This window comes from Plectrocnemia conspersa, unplaced genomic scaffold, assembly GCF_051122295.1.
Source record: "Plectrocnemia conspersa isolate PC_06_02 unplaced genomic scaffold, ASM5112229v1 ptg000011l, whole genome shotgun sequence".
NCBI lineage: Eukaryota > Metazoa > Arthropoda > Insecta > Trichoptera > Polycentropodidae > Plectrocnemia > Plectrocnemia conspersa.
This window is the reverse complement of record NW_028277175.1, coordinates 18,231,658-18,253,385: the sequence shown is the minus strand read 5'-3', so window position 1 is coordinate 18,253,385 and position 21,728 is coordinate 18,231,658. Positions and strand designations below refer to the sequence as shown.

The window sequence follows — 21,728 nt, the reverse complement described above, 5'->3', positions numbered from 1 at the left end:
TACTACACACATCCGCCAGCGATGAATTATTATATCAAACAGTAGACGTATAATAGTCCTTTCCATCATTCACAAAAGGTGAGCGAGTGGTCAACGCACCGCCGCAAATGCCCGGGCGAAATTGCCCCTTTCTTTCGGGCGCCCATTGTGTTTGCGCCCCTCGTCGATAGTTCACCGCGTTGTTGAGTTCTCTTTTTATATAATACAAAAGGAAGACCTATGTTTGCCCGGTAAATTAAATTGTGTGTGTGTCTGTTGCTGATTAAGCGTCTCATGATAGAGAGCAATATTGAACGTGGGTTCTTTTTTATATAATTAATAGTGTATCATAATTATTAATCTTCATGTCCACTTATACACATATACAGCCTTGTCCAAAGTAGCGAGCCACCTAAATAAATGTATTATATCTTAATATTCCTCGAATATGGCTCCATTGCCAGGAATTCCAGACAAGCAAAGTACTTCTTGATATTAGAGAGAATTCAAAGAAAACTTTTAAGATATCTCTACAGGAGGGAATACGGATCGTATCCGTATTTGCAACCTAGTGTATTTTCACTAGGAGCGTTTGGTTACAATTCATTGCACTCTCAGCGTAACGTTTATTTGGCTAAGCAGTTTTTAAAGTTGCTAAGAAGCGGTGTCGACAATCAGATAGGCCTAAAGAATCGCGATCGCGTCCCTAATTACATTAGCGCCTTAGAACGTTCCTCTTGCACGACCCATCTAACTTCTTAACGAATATAATATTTTCGGGGATAACTATTAGGAGCTGATTTTTTTGTGGGATGGTGCTTATTTATTTTATATGTGCACTATAATTGCTCTTTTTTTATTTTTTAATATTTTTAGTATTGCGGAAACTTGTCAAGTCATTATGGCTATATTTATAATAAAAAAATAAAATAAAAAAAAATAGTTAAACATTTTACTAGCTTAGTCGTATTTCGGCGGTTTTTATTAACAACTAATTATAGACAAGGACAAACTGCTCGTGCGTGACGTCGTTAACAATAGATATATTATACATATAACGTAAATTTATTTTAAGCCGATCTTTTTTTATTTTAAATATTATTTTATTTTATTATTATAATACATAATACATATAAAAAATTTGATTAGTCCATATTTTTCAGAACATCTATTAAAATGAACTTCATAAAATCAGGAAAATTTAAAGGGTACTTCAAAAGTTGTATGTCAGTATAACAGTTCAAATGTTTGATTGTAGTACAATGCTTTTAAATTCACATGATCACAAAAATGATCACAAAAACTAAAATTTTATAATGGAAATTGTACCCTTAATTTTTTTACTGAAATTAAGATAGTACCACTGGCAGTGAAAACACACCCACAAATTATATTAAATATATATGTAAATTGGAAATATTCAATCGTGTGTTAAGAACAAAAAGGTGTATTTCAATTTGATGCTCGGAATGAAATCATTTCTATTGCGATACATTATAATAGGTTATAATTTGATGTCATATACAGACGACTTTGCCAAAGGCTTCCCGTATTGTGCCGTTTAATATATCTGCGCGGAATAATTCTACGAGTGAATACTTTGCCGATATTTTTTATGTCAACTATTCACAAATAGACATACATTTTCATGAGTAATTGGTTTTCTTTCCAATAATTTTCACAGCTCACAATGTATATATATTATATATATATATATATATATATATATATATATATATATATATATATATATATATGTATATGTATGAAACTGTACCTATACATTATTCAATCCGTATATTTTGATTCTTCATAGTTTTACGAATATATTAAAATATTTTATCGTTTAGTCTTCGATATTCGAATAGTCGAAAACAACGAATATTTGGAAACTCTACTAATAAAATAATACGGTTTTTCAGAAAGAATATTTTTGAAAATCAGAAACCATACCACTACAAATTTATTCGTGGCGGTCATTTTGTGGAATCATATTTTCATCGCCTTTTTTGTGTGAACAAACAGATTTTTAATGTTGCTCAAAGTCCTAATGCTATTAAAAACAATTTTATTTTCTACTTCGAAACAACGTTCGACCAGAGCAGAAACCCCATTAAACTTGTTTACTGCATTTTTATGTTCCGCCTCTCGGTGTCGATGCGTCTATTTGATTGTACATCCTATGTAGACCATAAATATCCTATGTACACTTTATCGCAGTCAGCAGACGAGATTTGATTTACCCTTTGGGATTAATTTTCTACGTTAAAAGACCATATACAACCGATTGGAAAATTTCTTCATTAGAAAATTGCTCTTAACTTAAAATAAGTTAAAAAGTGGTATCAGTTATCTTGTATAAATAAAATAAATATTTACACATTCTAGCATATTTCAAAATAGTTTATCGGAGTCGCTTACAAGAATCTTAGCCTGAATCGAGAACAACCCCATTTTAGCGCGTTTGACGTTCCGGAAAGAATCGAATCAACACGTCAATCGGCACGGAAGAGGGGAACAAAGGGGCTCTTTGCGCTTCGCATCGGATCCAGGTGAATTGGCGGAGAAAATTGGCGGGTTTATGCAAAGATTGCAAATCCCCATCCGCACATCCGTCCCTGGCGAGTTCAGTCAGTCAGATATGAAGGCTTTCCTCGCCTGCACTGTCCCATTTGGCAGCTGATCAAAATTGCTATTCGAGATACAGGGCGTTTGGCAAGCGGAGGAGACCTCGTTTGTACCACTATCATTTGCCGGTGGAAAATTGAACGAGCGAGACCGACGTACCCGACCGTGACTATTTCATTCCTAAAAATTCAGAGTTTTTGCACCTATTTGGCTTCGACCTAGCTGACCCAGATTCGGAAAGGAGCGTAATGAGAGAAGATTCTCGAAACAATGGCATAATTTAACATCTTACTCGGGGGTAGGGGAACCTGTGTAAATTTGAAAAATTAAGAGATAATGAGGACTTATTAAACATATAAATAAAATTACACAAAAAATACTTTCAATAAGCGAAGGTCTTTTATCAAATCTGTGGTGCTGAAACTAACTGCAATGAAAAATGTCGAATGCCAAGTAAAATTACATATATTAAACAGTCGTGTACACTGTTTAACATTGAAATCAGATACGGTAAAGTATATAGCAAATTGTCGGGTCCACCTGACGTGGTCGTAGCTACTAAATTTGTCGCGTGGATTTTCTTCATTATTTGTTTTTAAGAACGAGTTTTCTTGTCGGTTTTATGAATCACCTTGATTTATAAAAAAGGTAAGTTATATATTAATAATTACAGACCAATATCGTTGCTTTTACCACCTGAAAAAGTATTTGAAATTATATAACATAAATATTTATAATTAAATCATTGCATGTGTACACCTATGTTTCTTAAACAGCAACATGGTTTCACACACTAACCTGATGTTTTTATCTAAAACTATTTATTCATAATTGAACGTTATATACACAGATTTTGAAAAGGCGTATAATAAAGTCAAACACGATTTACTTTTGAGAAAATTATCTGATTTCGGATTTTCCAAAAGTCTAGCGAAGTTATTCTCTAATTACTTGATCAATAGACATCAGTTTGCCAAGTATAAAAAATCATTTTCAGAAAAATATAATACCTCTATTATGCCTTCAATACACTCTCTGGAAGTTGGCCAAGGTTGACCAAGGACGGAGAATATAGTGGGTTACTTCGGTCGAGTTCGGTTCTGCCTGCTCTAAAATCTCTCGGAAGTTGTCCAAGGTTACCGAGAACGGGAGATAAAGTGGGGGTTATTCAGTCGACTTGGCCAGCTTCGAGCGCTTCCGAACATTGTCGGCATATTTTCCGGATAAGTCGGAGCTGCTCTTTCGAGCGCGAGCGGTGAGATACTTCCCCTTTCGCTCTCTCGCGTATTAAGTGACGAGAGTGAGAGAGATAATGATATGGTGGTTCGCAAACTGAGATAGAACGAGTAACTCGCTTCAATTTCAGTATACGCAATAATTAAATTGATCATAAAAAATGATCACATTAAAAGATTATTCTAAAACTCGAAACTTGTACAAGATTTAAAATTGGTAGAAATAGTCTTAGCATGAACGTGCCTAAAGCTGATGTTGAACGTTCGTTCAGGTCGTTGAATCGCATTAAATACAAATGAGAATTTTGATTTTCTACGATGTACTAAATGCCTTGCTGCAGTCCAGAAAGTGTATAAAATAAATCAAATTAAAAATTAAAATAAAAATTATATTAAAAAATTGTAGAATTTACAATTTTAAAAGGGGACCATATATAAACTTGTTTTAGAAACAATATTTTTATTAGGTTACAAATAATAATAATAAACTATTATGCTAATCTCTCTTAGTAAATTGATTAGTGTTTTTGTAAATCGATATATTATTCTATAGTTTCGGGTCTCTGGGTATCTGGACAGTAAATGGATCTCTTGGTGCAGAGGTATTAAATTAGGTTAACAATATTTACTTGGCGCACCATACAAATTGTCACATTATTTAAGATTATAATCAGATTCGTATTATAATCTGCTTGCATCTCGCTCTTTTTTTCCGTCATACTAAATTTTCTAATCTCTTTATTTCATAACAGACACACAATATTAAGTAAGAATTATGCACAATTAGAGCATATAATCCCGTTTCATCCCATATCATAAAAATATAGATACCCTTTGAAGGAAAAAATCAGTTTAAAACCAATAATTGTCAAGTAACGCGTCGTTTTGCGGTCTTAACATCTCAACGTCCGGCCATGTTCCGATGAAATTTCTTACAATAAACTTACACTCGTAAATTGAAGATTATTGAGTTATTTGCATAAGTTGAAAATTGAATATTACTAAAATGTGTTTACCACAGGTTTCTTTACCATTAATAAATTGAAATTGGCAAAATTAGCTCGAACACAAAGCCAATAATTGCATTGTAAGTTAAGAGTGCAACGCTTGGAATACACTCGGATGTCGACACATTGTCGACTTACGAGCATAAAGGGTTAACTATATTCGAAAGACACAGAAAATTAATAAAAAGACATTACCTTGACGTGACGAGTAGTGGGGGCGCGTCGGTGCGGTGTCGGTAAGGACGCCAGCGCCATTCCGCGCCCGTGCAACTAAACACTACACTAATTTGAATTATACACTGCTTAATTCTAACACATACACTAAATTACACTATCACTTTATAATTAAAAACATCGAAAGGGATATTATTATAAAAACACTTATTCGACAAAAATGTAACACGACCGTTAATGACCATTGTCATATAGCTACTGAATTTTTTTTAAATATTTCGAGATGCGTAAACAAGTTAAAACAAGTTCAAGGTTATGCTTCGTGGATAATAAACCATAAGGATTAAAATGTCGTGCATCTCAGATTACAAAAAAAAAATTTATCAAAGGTTGACAATTTGTCTTTTTTTTAATATTTATCTCTAATTCGAATTATTTTAGTGCAAGTTGTTTGTTTATTTTTAATATAATTAAAATGGCATATATATAGTAGAAAGATCAAAACAAGCATTAACGAAACTTTTAAATGCCGTTGAATTATTTGCCAAAAAATTGTAGCAAAAGATTTTAATAAACTTAAATTTAATATTGAAAATCTATGTGCGAGTTCATCCGGCAATCGACCACCATTTAGCATCAAAAAATGTCAATCTATGACATATTCTATTGCAAAAACACCACCTAAATTTTATTATTTATATTGTAACCTCACAAGCGTAAAACCCAATGAGTTACAACGGGTTAAATCTATACCAACTGGGTAAGTTAATAATACATAATGTAAAAATATTAACCCCCAGACTGAAAGACTGAGAATCGGTGACATCTATATTATTAATTATAAATTATTATATGTAATATAATTCACAATCAATAAATAATACTTTGCAGCTGATAATAAGTAATCATCGCACAGAAGTGGTAACCGATTCGGGTGTACTACTTCAATGGGATTTCAGATTCCACTAGCATATAAAAATCATGCAATAAAGACTCATGTTCGGGTTCACATAAACTGAAATCTCATTGAAAACCCCAAAATTAAGTATTGTTTTTTCAGAACAACATCCCCAGCGCTCCTGCTTCGACGTGACTCAATAAGGCACTCTGAACCAATTCGTATTATTAAATTTGTATACAAAATCGTAGTTTTTAGTATATGCTTTGATGTGACTTTTGAGATTCATATCCAAGCATAATTTGCAGAAATTAAAAAAAAATAACTTACCTAATAATTCAAATAATAAATAAATTACTTAAAATACTAATGCGACCTGCTCACTCAGTATTAGCCCCTGGTACCGCGTACTCAAAAACGGGCACTAAACCGGTTAGTGTTAGTAAATTTGTACACAAAATGGTAGTTTTAAGCGGTTCTTTTTACTATATGTTTTGACGCGACTCTTCTGATTCGATCCAAGCATAATTTGCAGAAATTAAGAAAAAAATAACTTTCCCAATAATTAAAATAATAAATTAATTGTCAGCTTCACGGACTGACTACTGCGACTTGCTTACTCAGAATGCGCTCCTGCTACGCGTGACTCAAAAAAGTACACTGAACCATATCGTGTTAATAAATATGTATACAAACGTGACAGCTTAAAGAGCGAGACGCCACCGGTCATTGTCTACCCATCGAGATCCGCTAGGGAATGCGTTCCCCTACGCCGCCGTCACGTTAGTGTTACCAGAGTGCCGCCTAGTTTTTGTCATAATGTGAAAAAATAGGTCCCCGCAATATAATACTTTATTTATCATAAAATCCATTTATCCTTAAACTTGAGCACATTTTTAATTTTCTTTATTTTGAAAATTATATACAAATACATATAATACACATATACGTCCATAACGAGGGGAGGGAAGAAGGATTTAGGTCAAAATTAGTGCTCCGGCAATCTTTAATTTAACATTACACCATTGGAAACCGACTCACTTATAATAAAATCAAAGGTCCAAAATTTATTATTTTATTTATTTTAAAACTAAATTTTATTTTTTATTAAATCTTCAATTAAAACCTGACAAGCGTAAGCCCAATGCGTTACAACGGGATAAATCTGTACCAACTGAGTCAGACAATCAGATATAATATGTAAGTATTAACCACCAGACTGAAAGTCTGGAAATCGGTGACATCTACATTCTTAATAATTATAAATTATTATGTGTAATATACAATTCATAACCAATAGATGTCACTGCAGCTGGAGCCGGTTTTTTTTAATAATATCGTATTTTTAATTATAAATAAAAATTCGAGTGTCGCTGCCGGGGCTCGAAACCGCAACCTCAGAGTTACTAGTGTGAGACGTTACGGACTACGCTATTCCGTCCTTAACTATATATTATATATAGACTAAAATACATTTGATTTGGCTCTGGTTAATATAGTATTACCATGCAATGCACTAAATTAGCTTGGAACCTGATCGTTCAATTTGTGGTATATAATTACGTGCGTTTGCCAAATATGTCCTGTTTGTCAATTAGTGAACGACATTGATTTGAAGACGTGATTATTTCAATAGATTTAGATTTAGAGTTACTATTTTATCAAATTCAAATTAAAATCTTATTGTATTATCATGGCATGTATGTAAAAAAACTAAATGTTTTTCGGAGATGTGAAAAAGGAAGTGGAGCGGGAGCATAAGCAAAAGCAAATTATAATTATAGAACGTATTTTTTACAATTTATTATTTTTTTATGAATCTTAACAGATTCTTACATTAAGATCACAATAACTACATTATACATATACATACACAACATTATTTTTATGCTAAAATCGAATTATCGTCAAGCTGTTAAGTTTTATGCAGCTTATTACAAATAAAGTGTCGGTTCTCAAAATATAATTAAGATATATTAAGACCATATATTATATTCACAAATGATAATATAAATATAATTTCAACGCTCGACAGTGTATATTTATAAAATATGAACCATCAAGCATTAAACCACGAGACGCTAAATTGAGTCTTGAACCAAGACTCAGTTTTTTTAAGACATCCTGGGAAATCTCGACTGAGTAATCCCAGGAGAGAATCTCTAGTAGATTCGAACCGTAGCGCAACATAGTGAAAATCCTCCATTAGGCGTGTGTGACAATTTCAAAATCGGACGCCGCTGAAAAACGACACCAATTTGTCACCGGAGATCTCCATCCGCGAGTAATCGCGTCCGCCATCAGACGCCCCTTGGGATATAATATACGCGTTTGTATTTTTGCGAAATGGTCCGCGCAATGTCACGTGACAGGAAGCTCGCAGCGACACGACCGAACGCCTCGATGTAAGCGGCGTTAATGAATCGTGGGGCATAGGTCTTGTTTCTTGACGAGATAAGACATCTAGAGATATATTTTAACTTATTTTAAAAATAAAAGTGATACAAATAATTTGAACCTAAATACAATTTGACGTTCTGATAAAGTTAAATAGTAGGTTTTAAGATATAATTTATGCGCTACTATTGTGTGATATACACTTTATTGAGTTAATGTGTGGACCTGAACGTCAGATCTTAGATTAGATTTAAAACAAAACTCGTTCTACTTTATTCTCCCGTCGTCTCAAAAACTAATTATAAATAATTATGCATTAATAAAATAAGCGGTATATATTACTACATTTAAAAGTATGATTTTGTCTATTTCTTTTTGGGCACATGATTCCGAGAAATGCTAATTTAGCTTATGTGAATATTGGTTAATTAATATGCATGTGTTTAAGGTTGATGAATAATTTGAATATATGTTCGAAAAATCTATATATGTATGTGTATATAAGGTTTCGAACTAGCTATTTTTAGTTAGTTGAGAGCAATTCGTCATATTCAAAATCTATAATTTTCCCAATAGCATCATTCAAATTTTTTAGTATTTCTTTTACTGTATATAATTCAATATATCAGGATTGCATTTGACTATACTATATACATATGGCTTGTAGAAAAGTTCTAAGGCGGCTTTCATAAATTATGTCATAGATTTAGGGGAAGGGCTAACGGAATTGTGACAGTGTGATACAAGCAAGATTCTGGCTCAATGAAATTTTACAACATATAAGGGAGGGGAGTGAAATTTTTACGAAAAACCTGTGACATAATTTATGGAAGCCGCCTAATCAAAACAAAAAGTTTTAGTTTCCTAATATCTCTAGCTTTGTCCTGGAATCATTAATGTTTGTATATGTAGGTAATATTGCTTAAATAAAATTTATTCAAGACATTTTATAAGATTTTCTTTATTTTCATATACCTAAATTTTTAACTGAGAACCAATGTCAAACGATACTATTGAACCTTTTCATTGAAAGGGTACAATTTTTACTTGAATCTATAGTTATAAATTTAAAATATGTAAATTAATAATATTTCTTAAATTGACAAGTAAATTTGGTTTGAATTTTGCAGCGTAATTAACTTAGGAACCCTTGCGTTAGAATAATCGATTCGACTTTTTATGCATGAGCTGGCTGGAAATGCGCTAACGCTTGTTACGAACGCCGTCGAGCGAAGCAATCCTTACAAATTTTGGCCTAAGCAGCTCGCCGCGACAGGCATCTCCCATGGCGGCTGGGTGAGTGCCTTTGTACAACGAGGAGCGGCTCGGCGCGGACGTGAACCGTGCGCCCTGTCACAGCCCTTCGCCCCCTCGCCGCGCCTCCGCGACTACGCCCCCGTCAGGTGACAGCTCCCTTGCAATTTTCGCGCAAACATTACACCGATCAGCTGTTCTTTGTCAATCGATGTTGACATACAAAAAAATTACGTAAGTTGTTTTAAGCAGTGGCTGCCAACTTGAGGTGCGCGTTCGACCAAATAACCACCATTACAACTGTCAAATCTGATAGACAGCAAACATGTGCTCGTTATACCGCCATCGGCGCCTTTGAGAATCATTGATTTTTTATACATGGAAAAAATTGGCTTTAAGACTTTCCGGTTCTGAAACGCTCATACGTCATGTCTAAAAACATATTATCTACTTTGATGTTTTTATGATCGTTTGTTATATTTCAGGTCATGTAATTGAGTCGGCTATAAAACACAATCGATCTTTCGTCATGGAAGATAATATAGACTGCGGAGGGTTTACCTTCATCCGCAACTTTGACTCCGGTAATTTGGGACATGTTGAACAAGTGCTACGAGAAGACATTGGTATGTTTCTTAATATTTATCAATAATTGTCTACTTGTATGAGGGTCGCATTTATACCACTCGACTACACATCAGCTCGATAGTTTGCCAGAACATATTTGCGCTAATTTTATTAATGTCAGAAAAAGCCTTCAATACGGTTTCATAAACAAACTATATCATCTACACTTAATACGCTCATGCCTGAGAGCTGAAAGCTATGTTGTTCTCTAAGTTGTGAAAAATACAGGACAACTCAGCACCCACCAAATTAATTTTCAAGGTGCATTGTAAAAATAATCGCTATTTTATAAATAAAAATATTTAATGCCCTTGCATATAAATGCTTCTGCAATACTAAAAGGGTGGATATCCATTTTCCGTTATTGATAAGCAGTTGGTACAAAACAAATATTTAGTATCTTACATACAATCTGTTAATCACTATAGCCTCCCAAGTTTGCAGCTGTTCACAATACACATCCGCTGTGATTGTTTGCTTATAATCTAATACCTCATAATAAATAAAATCTTTCTATATTCCGCCAAATGCATCACAAATGATAATCAGCAATAATTAAAACAATCTACGGTAATTTGTGACTAAATCTATTGATGCATGAATGAAAGGATACTATATGTATACGTTTTGAAAAGCTTTTGATAAGTTTTGCAATGGCATGTATCATCGAAAACTTAAATTTTCTGATAACCTAATTGACAACAGTTATCAAAAAAATATTTAAATGGTCGCTGTCAGCTCGTTAATTACGGTGGCTATTCTATACTGTCAAAAAAGTATTTCCTCCTTCTGGAGCTTCACATGGTTCCAACCTGAGTCCACTGTTGTTTCTATTATTCATAAATGTCGGACACGGCCATTAAAAATTAACTTTTTATCGCCAGTGGACCTCGGAATTACGAGAAAAAGTGGAACTCATATCTACATTTCAATTACATTTGTGCCAAGTCTTCTAAGATACTTGTCGTTGTTAAGATAAATGCATTTTACTTAGATCCATCAGTAATTTGCATAATTTATAACATTTTAGTCTGTAGAAAGATTTTAGCTACTCATATTTTCGCTATCCTAATTCCTTTATATTAAAAAAACTTGGGTTACGATTCGCTGTTTTATCGTAGACAGAAACTATTTACCACACTTCAACATTTTTCCAAATTTTTTTCAAGTCTGGACTATTGTTGGGTGCATTTCAATTTTTTTTTACAATATTTGCTAAGGACTTTAAAAAATTGAGATATAGATATTATCATAGAGCAGGGTTCTTATTTGATCTTGATTTCTTGCTCATTTTATGCACAATTTATTTGGAAAAAAATTGGAAAGGCATCAGCTATTCAATGCACATAGAATAATGCTTATTTTGGTATAGACCGCATTTTTATCGATTTTTTTTCTTTTCGCTCTAAATGGCTTGCTGCCATCACGGCCCTTAGTCTGATACTTATTAGAAAAAGCACGCCTATTACAAAACCTTTTAATATACAAACAATGAATCAGACCCATTTTAATATATTTTGGCTGGCAGATGGTGACTGTTAGTAATTCGTCAAAAAAAGGGGCCATTGCAGTATTATGTATTGCAAGTTTACACTTTAGTTACATTTTATTTAATAATGTGAGTGATCGGCTGACGAAGCCTCGCCGGTAGTCTTCTTTCCGTCAAGGTCCGCCAAAATATGCTTGCCCGGCAAAAACCTACAAATTTAAGGATATCTTCAGATATAATAATTAAATGGCCGCCTCTGGACCTTTTATAGCAGCCGATCATTTTGATGAGTTTTTTAGTATATTTTGGGCGGTATCTCGGCTATAACTTGGCGGATGTTGGTTTTTAGGTATTCCAACATTTTGGGTTTGTCGGCGTAGAAAAGATTATTGACAGCTGTCTGATTTACAGTACTGCCAACATAAAAAACATAAATTGAATCAACCTTTATATTCCAATTATTTATTTTTATAAGAAAAAAAATCATTTTTAAAAGTCAACGTTTGCCAAATCGTCCAAAACAAAGGTCATAAATAAGATTAAATAAATTCAAGGTCGACTATTTCATATTCGATAAAAAAATACAATTAATTTGACAACAATGTCAGTGGCAGTTTGCGATATGAAACTACATATTTATGAAGGTCTTTTTTGCAGAAAATTTATTCATTGTTTAACACTAGGGAATAAACCTGTCAATTTGAGGGTGTCATTAAAAATAGGTATATAGTGACCAGATTTTCAATAATACGATGTTTCCAAAAATAAAAATAGTATTAACATATTTGCATTGTTCAAATATAAAATGTCGTAAAAAACCCCAGAAAAAATACTGTCTGATACAATTCAAATCAGAAACCCGTCAATTGGATGGGTACCGTAAATCTAGTGTTAAAGATTACATTTAGATTTACAGTAAATGTAGTCGAGATTTTTATATAATTACTATTTTTGTTTTTATAACAGACTACTTTACTTTTTGTAATGTATTTACACCATTTACATAGTTCCAGGAGTAAATTATAAGACCAGCGCTATTGAAACGCCAGATTATGAGTTCAACATATGGACGCGTCCAGATTGCGGTGGAACCGAGTTCGAAAACGGAAATAGAACCTGGTTTTACTTTGGCATTAAGAACGCTCCACCATCAACTTTGGTAAAATTGAACATGGTCAATCTGAATAGACAAGGCAAAATGTACAGTCAAGGCATGGCGCCGGTCACCAAGATTATACCGGGAAGGCCGCATTGGGAACGAGTCAAAGATAAACCTGTGTTTTTTGTAAGTTTTATGCGATAAGAATGTAGAGCGTACGTCTAACATTTATTTTTAAAATTTAATTGATCTATTCGTCAGAAATCTAGTGCACTTATTACTTTAATGATTGCTTTAGTTTCATTTGTAAACATCGTTATTTTCGCAGATATATTACAGAATTGCGAAATCTTATTCGTTGTGCATAGACTGTTAAAATTTTATTGCGAATTGGAAACCTTGAAGTCATTTTATTATGAATTTCGCAAAACTTACATCAACGATAATATTGATCATAACCATTTTTCAGCTGGACGACAACAACTTCACACTGAGCTTCAAATATGTAACTCCCGAGAACACGTCAGCCATCAGCTACTTCGCGTTCACGTATCCTTACACTTACACCGAATTGCAAACATCCTTGAACGCCATCAACGCAAAAGTTGAAAAATCTCACGTAGGAAATGATGATGATATATATTACGTCCGTGAATGTCTATGTTACTCGCTTGAAAAACGACGAGTTGATCTGATAACAATATCGTCCCGTCACGGAATATCAAATCATAGGGAAGACAAACTCAAGAACTTGTTCCCCGATGAAAATGAAAGACCTTTCAAGTTCACTGACAAAAAGGTAAATATTATATTTGCATTATAGAATGAAAAATCAGATAATGGATCGACTAACGTGCTTTAGGTCGTTTTCATATCGGCGAGAGTTCATCCTGGTGAAACACCTTCTAGCTTCGTCTTCAATGGTATATTGAATCTTCTTCTAAACAGACACGATCCAGTCGCCGTGATCTTAAGAAGGCTCTACATTTTCAAATTGATTCCGTTCCTAAATCCCGACGGAGTTGCTAACGGTCATTATAGAACTGATACGAGAGGCGTCAATCTCAACAGAGTCTATCAGACTCCATCGTTTGAGTTTCATCCTTCGGTTTATGCCGCTAGAGCGCTCATTAGGTCAATATCGTCAACTTGAAATATATATTTTTTAAATATTGGTACTAATATTTCTTTACATTAAAGATATCATCATTTTGGATACGAAAAATATGACAATATGTATGATCCTGAAGATAATATTTTAATTACCAATCCCAAATGTACAAATGATTATGTAAGATTTAATCAATGATTTTTATGTATAATGTGTATATATTTTATTGAATATTTTTTTTATATTTTAGGAAAATGTTAAATCAAATGATAAAAATTTAGACTTGCCACAAAAATATCACTCGACTCCGACTCTATCTCAAAATATACCTAGAATAAAACTGGCGATTGATAGTGAAGATGATACTTCTTGCTCGTTCTTGACCAACAATACCACTCTTGCGGATCAAGTATAATTTGTTATCAAATATGATTTACTTTCATCATTTCGTATTAAAATTATTTACCATTTATAGGTAGAAGAACTGAATTTAAATCAATCTTCTGTCGATGGATACAACATTATACCTAGTGATAGTGAATGTGCAGTCGATAACATAATTAACACTGATGAATTAACTAGAAATGATAAATCTACTTACAATGACAATAACATAGACGTGATTACTGGAACTTATACTACGAAAAAAACGCATAATATGGAAAATCTTAGGTACTATAACATACTTTTGTATTTAGAAATCACTAAATATGCACAAGTGTAACTAAAATTAAAACTTGGCACTCGTTAAAGAGTAGATATTAATTAATTGCCGTTTGAAGAATAGAAAAGTTGCAACATTATTAGACCTTACTAAAAGTAAATATTTTTCGTTGCCACATATAAAATCACCTTCAATGTAAGATTAATACGATACACGTGCCAAATCTTGTTTGCCATTCAACAGCCATTGTTGCTTTCAATGTGATAATAATATTGATTTTTAATTGCAGCGAAAAACAAGGTATAGCATTATCCATGAGCACATGCTTTAGATTAAACCAAGCGTGGTGCAACAAATGTAAGTCTGCAGTCAAAGATTTGGAATCCAAAATGCCGGGCATATCACAGATGATACCAAAAATTTGCAAGAACGAGGTATTAAAAACTTTGTGCAAGGGTGTTGAAATAGTTCATGGAATCATCGACAATCCATATCCTTATCTTAAATTGTATATCAGAGTCCATTCCATTTCATTTTGGAATTATTCGCCTTCAATCTTACAGTGAGAATGTGTAAATAAAAACGATCAAGGTTTTTTACATACTTATTTTAAAGCTTATTTTTAATATTTAGTAAAACCTTTTACAGGTACAAACCTTTTTTTGATGCTATCGACCATACATTTATCGATAGTCGGACAGTTTCTCCACAATGTCTCCAATTTTTCGCATGTACCGCATATTAGTTGAACAGTCAAATTAAATTCTCAACATTTAATTATATTGTTGCCGAACCATTTCAAACTTTTACTTTTATGAAAAAAACGAGAAATTCGATTGTATTATATCAAAATACTGGATTTAACTACCTGTAAAAATATTAATGCTTTATATCTGATTCCTTGAACTTTTTAAACAGCCCCTGTAAACTATTTATTTACAATCATATTTATGTATGTGTTGTATAAACATGTTTTTAATTTATAAATAGGACATTATCAATAAAAATGAAATTCAACATAAAGTATTGTGCGTCAACTGTCAAAAACCTGTTGATAGTGACGTTCAAGATATCATCACGACACCAAAGGTTGAAAAAACAATATTGAACAATTCTGATTACGACGAATTCAACGCAAATGATTCACCAACGTCCAACAAGAATAATAAAACAAATGTCAGTAAAAACATTTATGATTTATATTAATGAAAGAATGTTTATTTTTATTGTATCTTGTCATCAGAAGAGCAAAGAAATCGACAAGAAAGATATAAAACGAAAGACGAAATCTTTACCCAATTGCAAACGTAATACTGCACAGAAAGAAAAGGAATCCGATCTCTTCTTATATATTGATCTTCACGGACACGCTTCCAAAAAAGGGATATTTATGTACGGCAATCATTTCGAAGAAATTGACAACAGTATCGAGTGTATGCTGCTGCCCAGAATCATGTCTCTCAACAACATGCACTTCCACTTCACTTCATGCAACTTCACCGAGCGCAACATGTATCTGAAGTATGTATATTTAAATTTTCATACCAAGGCCTGTTAGAAACACTAGTTGACTATCCTAAATAATAATTATCTTTTGTGTATTATTTATTGTTCAGGTGTTAAGCGCCCTCTTCGGGATTGTATACGTACAATAAACATGTAAACATTAATATTTTTATGAATATGTGCCTTAAGAATGACTGCCGTTGCTTAATGATTATTTAATTTGTATAATATTTTTATTTTTAGGGATAGAAGAGACGGAATGTCAAGGGAGGGTTCCGGTAGAGTTGCCGTTCTCAAAGCGACCGGTCTGATGAGAAGTTACACTTTGGAGTGTAACTATAACACCGGACGCACTGTTAACATATTGCCGCCAACTGTTAAAGAGTCTGTTTCTTCTGGGCCAGTGCCGAGCTCGCTATCGATGACTCCGCCAAAATATACGCCGACTTTATTTGAAGAGGTGAGTTTTGTAGTCCATATTTTCATTGTTATTATAATAAAATTCCATTTCAGTTGTATTTCAAATTATCCCTTTTGTAATAAAATATGCACTCTATAGACAACATAACTCGTTCAGGTGTTATCCTATATCTACGTCTCTCAATCAACAATGATATTTAAAGTGTATTTTCGTTACAGGTTGGAAAGTCGCTGGGCACTTCGATTTTGGATCTGACTGGAAACCATCCAAACAGTCGGATACCCTCCTCCGAACACCGAAACCTCCATGGTATCCGAGAGTGGCTCCGGCTTCATTCTCGTCACATCAAGCCGTCCCAAGTAAACATATTTTTACGATTCGGTCGCCGCTTTGAACATAGATAATTTATTACAAATTTAATTATGTTTTTAATACATTTACTATGTGTTACACCGAGCATTCATGTTTTCACTAAACACTCACACGCACAGTTTGTAATGAACTATAATCGCACAATGTGACTCACACACAACCATATAAACACCCCAATTCACACGAATGTATGCGACACTTCAGTTTATTTAATATGATTCGATCTTTGCTTTTTTTGTTTCTTAGTTTTTCTTTTATTTTTCTGTTTTTTTTCCGTTTCAGTGATATACAAAATTGTACCTCATAACAAGAAGAAAAATTCTAACATATGTCTAATTATATTTATTATATATATTAAGGTTTATGGTAAGAAAGCTAGACAATTTTTTTGTATATCAAACCATTATTATCATTAATTTTTTGTTCTGGTTATTTTATTAATTTACTAAAATTTATCTAACCATTTCTTATTTTTTTTCTTTTTTTTATAAAACACTTTTGCAACTTACATATTTAAAAATCAATGATGTATTGATTTCAATCATAAGATAAACATTGTAATATATACAACAAATTCATTTTCATATTCTGTACATTCATATCAATAACATGTCTTATAGTATTTTTGATGCTTAATTAATTCTTTCATTTCGTAAAGAACAAACATTATATTTTATAGTTATGTTATATAATAAACATGTCTTAATTTAACTTTATTTTTAGATTATCGGAGCACGGCAATCGACATCGGCTTGTACTCTTCGTACCACGACTCCTCGTCCTAGTCGTTCTCATATAAGAACTGGTAAACAGCCAGTGTTCGTTGATCCCGAACGTAAAGAAAACTTAGCTGGTCCGGCTTATCAAATCGAATCTCGAATTGCGACTTCAAGATTAGGAATTACAGCAAACAGACCGTCAACGTCTATAAAGCTGCTACCCATCAGAATGAGAGGCGAACAGCCTCTAACGTCCAAGGCCCAGAGAAATCTATCGCTCATTTCCATCAAAAAACCGGCAGCGACTAAGCATCCGCCTTCGTTCAAGACACCAATGAGAAACCGTTCGCCTGGTACTAAACTTCGATTCAATTCCAAGCAGAAGGTCGAAGAACCAGACTTACTGAAAACGACTATCCGCGGCTTGGCGGAATCTAACAGGGTCAACGCTAATAAATCTCAAACGTATAAAGTAAAAGTGAAGTCCAACTTTAAAACTCACAAAGAAGGCGCGGCAACTAAACAAAATCCAGACGTACCCACGACGTCCATAGCTCATAGAAAAGCAAAAATTCGATCAAAAGAAACGTTTCAAAAACAGCCGGCTCAATTCAGCTCTAAACCTCTGAGTAAGCGTTTGAAGGTCTCTCATTTTATTAAATACTCTGACAACGCTAAAGAGAAGTATCGAATAAGAAAGCCAAACAGCAACGCTCCGAAAACTGTTGGCGAAGAAGATGCCGTTTCTGGTTCAGTAACCAGCAGCGGTGAAGATTCCACCCTTACGTGGGACAATTTGTGCGTCACCGCCAGCTGCTCCGGTACTCAATCCACGTCCAAACGTCCGTCTTTCAAACCTCAAAGACCAGCACTGCATCACCTTCCCTCTACAAGTGATCTCGGAACTATAAGACATAAGTTTGTATAAAATATAAATTTTATATCGTGGGGTACTTTTTATACGTTATTTGTATTACTCTTTCAGGCTCAAAACATTTATATTTATAAATATATATATGTATGTGAAGTATTTTTCATGTTTATAATCGTGCCCAATGATATTTTATCATTAAAAATGTATTGGTGTTGTATAATCGTAAAAATATACATATGTGAATGAATCAAAAAGTAAATAATAACTACATTTACTTTTCGGTTTATTTTTATATTATATTATATTGGTGTTTCAGATTGATGCTATCGAACTATGTTTATGTGTAGTTTTCACAAGTTACCATTGCATCAATTACAATATTGACGTAGAATTTATATTTTATTAGCAAACTCTTCTTTCAATTTCTTATTAATTTTTTAGATCAAATTAACATATTTTAAATATAGTCAAGAAGGTTATTATATATGTATGCTATTAGATGCACTTGAAATATCATATATATTTTGCTGACCAACTAAAATCAAACGCTTATTTAAAATTAAAATAGGTCTTCCATATGCTGAAAAATGTATCAAATTCTCCTTATACTAGATTCCAATTTAATAACTTTTTTATATATAAAAAAACGTATTTTCAGCATATCAATATAGATAAAGAGTTTTCGTTACTTTAATATCGAAATATTTATAAAAATGTAGTGTTTATGTCGTCAGATTATTTCTAATCACATGTATGTTATTTTATTTCAAGATCCCATTTATTGCATCCATCAAATTTGTGTGTAATATTAATGTACCTCGTCTATCTCTTGTAAGAATGACAGCTAGAAGAAGAAGAGTGACCCTAATGGCCTCTCATCAATCTCTCATTATAACTTATTTACGTGATTAGGACTAAACCGACAATGTGAACTCTATAATATTACATATATGTATAATTTATTGTTCGTAGCTTAAAGCTTAAATATTTAATATTATAAATAGTTTTTGTTATCGATTAGATGATTGATTATTTCTAAAACTTTATTTGTAAATTCACTATTAGATCTGTGATTGCCAACCATTTTATATATCACTGTAGAACCTTTCACACACACACATATTAAATTGTATACTGTGTGCAATAAATAGCTTTTGCATTAAGTGTCTAAAATATGCTATACTTCACCTGTACTGTTTCGTTTCAACGGCGATGTGTAATGGTTGGAATTAATTTTGCACTAGGTGTGCCTAGTGTTTGTTTTGCTGTGACTATTATTTTTATTGTAAATTTTAAATGTATCGTCATTAAACAAACTTTAACCAATATACCTTTGGGTTGTTTCATTATTTTTAATTCCTCTACCTCTTCCCTTATCAATGAACTGTTTTATTTAAAAGGGCATCTATAAAACTTATTAATACACATTTCTTATTTTCTTTTAAAATATAATTCTTAGTAAATGTTTTGCCAATATCTATCAATATTCAATATAATATAATATCAATACTCGTCGAACCAAGAATTAAAAGCAAACCGACCATTTAGTCACTGGATGTGGAGTTTCGTTGTTTCTGTGCTACCACTGCTTGTTATCTCGATTGTTAAATATATTGGTACAATGTCGTTAAGATTATATTTATTCTCAGTAATCTAAAATGAAAATTATTAAATAATAAGACGATTTTTCATTAAATTTAATACAAAATATATATTTTATAAGTCATGTGTATGTCTACTACAAGATAATAAGGTGGTCAGATTTTTAACGCTACTAAAAAATATATTTTCCCACAAATATGTAAATATCGGTTATCGCCAAACTCATGTGAACTACTTACTAATAATTGTAAGTAGCTCACATTAGTTCAGTTTTTTTTAAATAGCTGAGTTTACTTGATAAAAATATGTTAGTTTATTTTAGCCGTGCAGTGAGAAATATATGACTTCTTACAAAAGCTGATAATTTTGTTTAATGAAATGAAATGAAATGATAATGTCTCGCGCAGCCAGAGATTTTTCCAAAATTCAAAATCATCGGTAGTATATAAAAATTCTGTAAACTTGGCAAAAGATTTTTTTAATAATTATTATTACGTATTTCAATTTAAAAAAGAATAATCAAATCCATAATATTATTTTACCTTAACCCTATATTAGAAGGCAGACACTCGAAGAGACTAGCAGATTCACCCCACCTGGCAGACGCGCCCCCACCGACAGACGCGAAGATACGACTTGAGCCTCCCAAACACGATCATCGCAGCAGGAGGAACTGCCTCCTGACACTGTCACTGCCACCTACAAGACCCCTGAAGATCTTCCATGGATATCATCCATGCGCCAGCTTTTCCACCACTGCTCGGAGAAAACGATACTCACCCATCATTAGATTATATTACATATGTTGCGGTTACTACGATGGGCGAGTATCGATTTCTCCGAGCAATGGTGGAGAAGCTGTCGCAGGGATGTTGTCCGTGGTAGTTCGTCAGGGGTCTTTTAGGTGACAGCGACCGTGTCTGGAGGCAGTTCCTCTTGCTACGATGATTTAGAAAGTGACATCTGCTTGATGGATATCTGCAAGGTCAAATTGCGCAACGGGAATATTGTGTTCCTGCGGTGCTATTTGTATTCCATTGAAATATTGTTTCCCGTGACCGTTTCATAACAAATAAATATTCATTCAATGCATCGGAGAATCCTTGCGTGTTATTTATGAGGGAACCCTTTAGTTCTAGTCGTAACGAAAACCTTTGTGTGATCGCACTAATGTCTAGTTTATCTTTATTGATAAATAATCACTTTTGGTCATAATAATTAACGCAAATTTCAAGAATAAGATCCACCACACACGAGTGCTCCGTGTGATCCCCATAGGTATACCTTTAGAACTTTTGAAAATAATATTGATGCATGACACTAATATATGCAATAATATCATAAATATAATTGAAAAATATGTCCCACTAAAAACGTGTAAAACTTTTATAAAGAATTAAGGACCTCAGAAAAGGGAATTAAGAATTATAATGGGAAACCAGAAAATCTACTTTAGCATATGAAAATATAATCGACCGGGCTTGAAACAGCCAAGTAATAGTTAATTAAAATGTAAGTTTCATTAAATGATTTTTAATGTGACATTAAATAGAAATTGCAGAATTTTTTCAAAATACCAATTCGATATTTTCGTTTTTTTTCTATTTACTTGTGTGAAAGCAGACTTCTCTTCACAATAATAATAACAAAATATAAGAACAAATTGGATAAT

The 21,728-nt window shown here is 33.0% G+C and overlaps 1 protein-coding gene across 14 annotated transcripts; it reads left to right on the top strand.

Moving 5' to 3' along the window:
- The first annotated feature begins 9,626 nt into the window (after positions 1-9,626).
- LOC148229777 (cytosolic carboxypeptidase-like protein 5) lies at positions 9,627-19,780 on the top strand. Of its 14 annotated transcripts, none has more exons than XR_015811515.1 (15): positions 9,627-9,721; positions 10,058-10,198; positions 12,696-12,973; positions 13,257-13,586; positions 13,650-13,921; positions 13,988-14,078; positions 14,149-14,307; positions 14,374-14,570; positions 14,852-14,996; positions 15,553-15,738; positions 15,809-16,083; positions 16,312-16,528; positions 16,708-16,848; positions 17,144-17,227; positions 17,585-19,780. XR_015811515.1 is itself a non-coding variant. In XM_088198829.1 (14 exons), exons 2-14 carry the CDS (start codon positions 10,102-10,104, stop codon positions 18,506-18,508), a joined length of 3,312 nt encoding a protein of 1,103 aa, XP_088054955.1. In that variant the 5' UTR covers positions 9,627-9,721; positions 10,058-10,101; the 3' UTR covers positions 18,509-19,780. The 14 variants fall into 14 exon arrangements, 9 of the variants coding, with proteins under 9 accessions (XP_088054955.1, XP_088054952.1, XP_088054956.1 ...); XR_015811512.1 differs by having other exon boundaries at positions 15,806-16,083; XR_015811516.1 differs by having other exon boundaries at positions 15,806-16,083; positions 16,179-16,528.
- Positions 19,781-21,728: the final 1,948 nt, after the last annotated feature.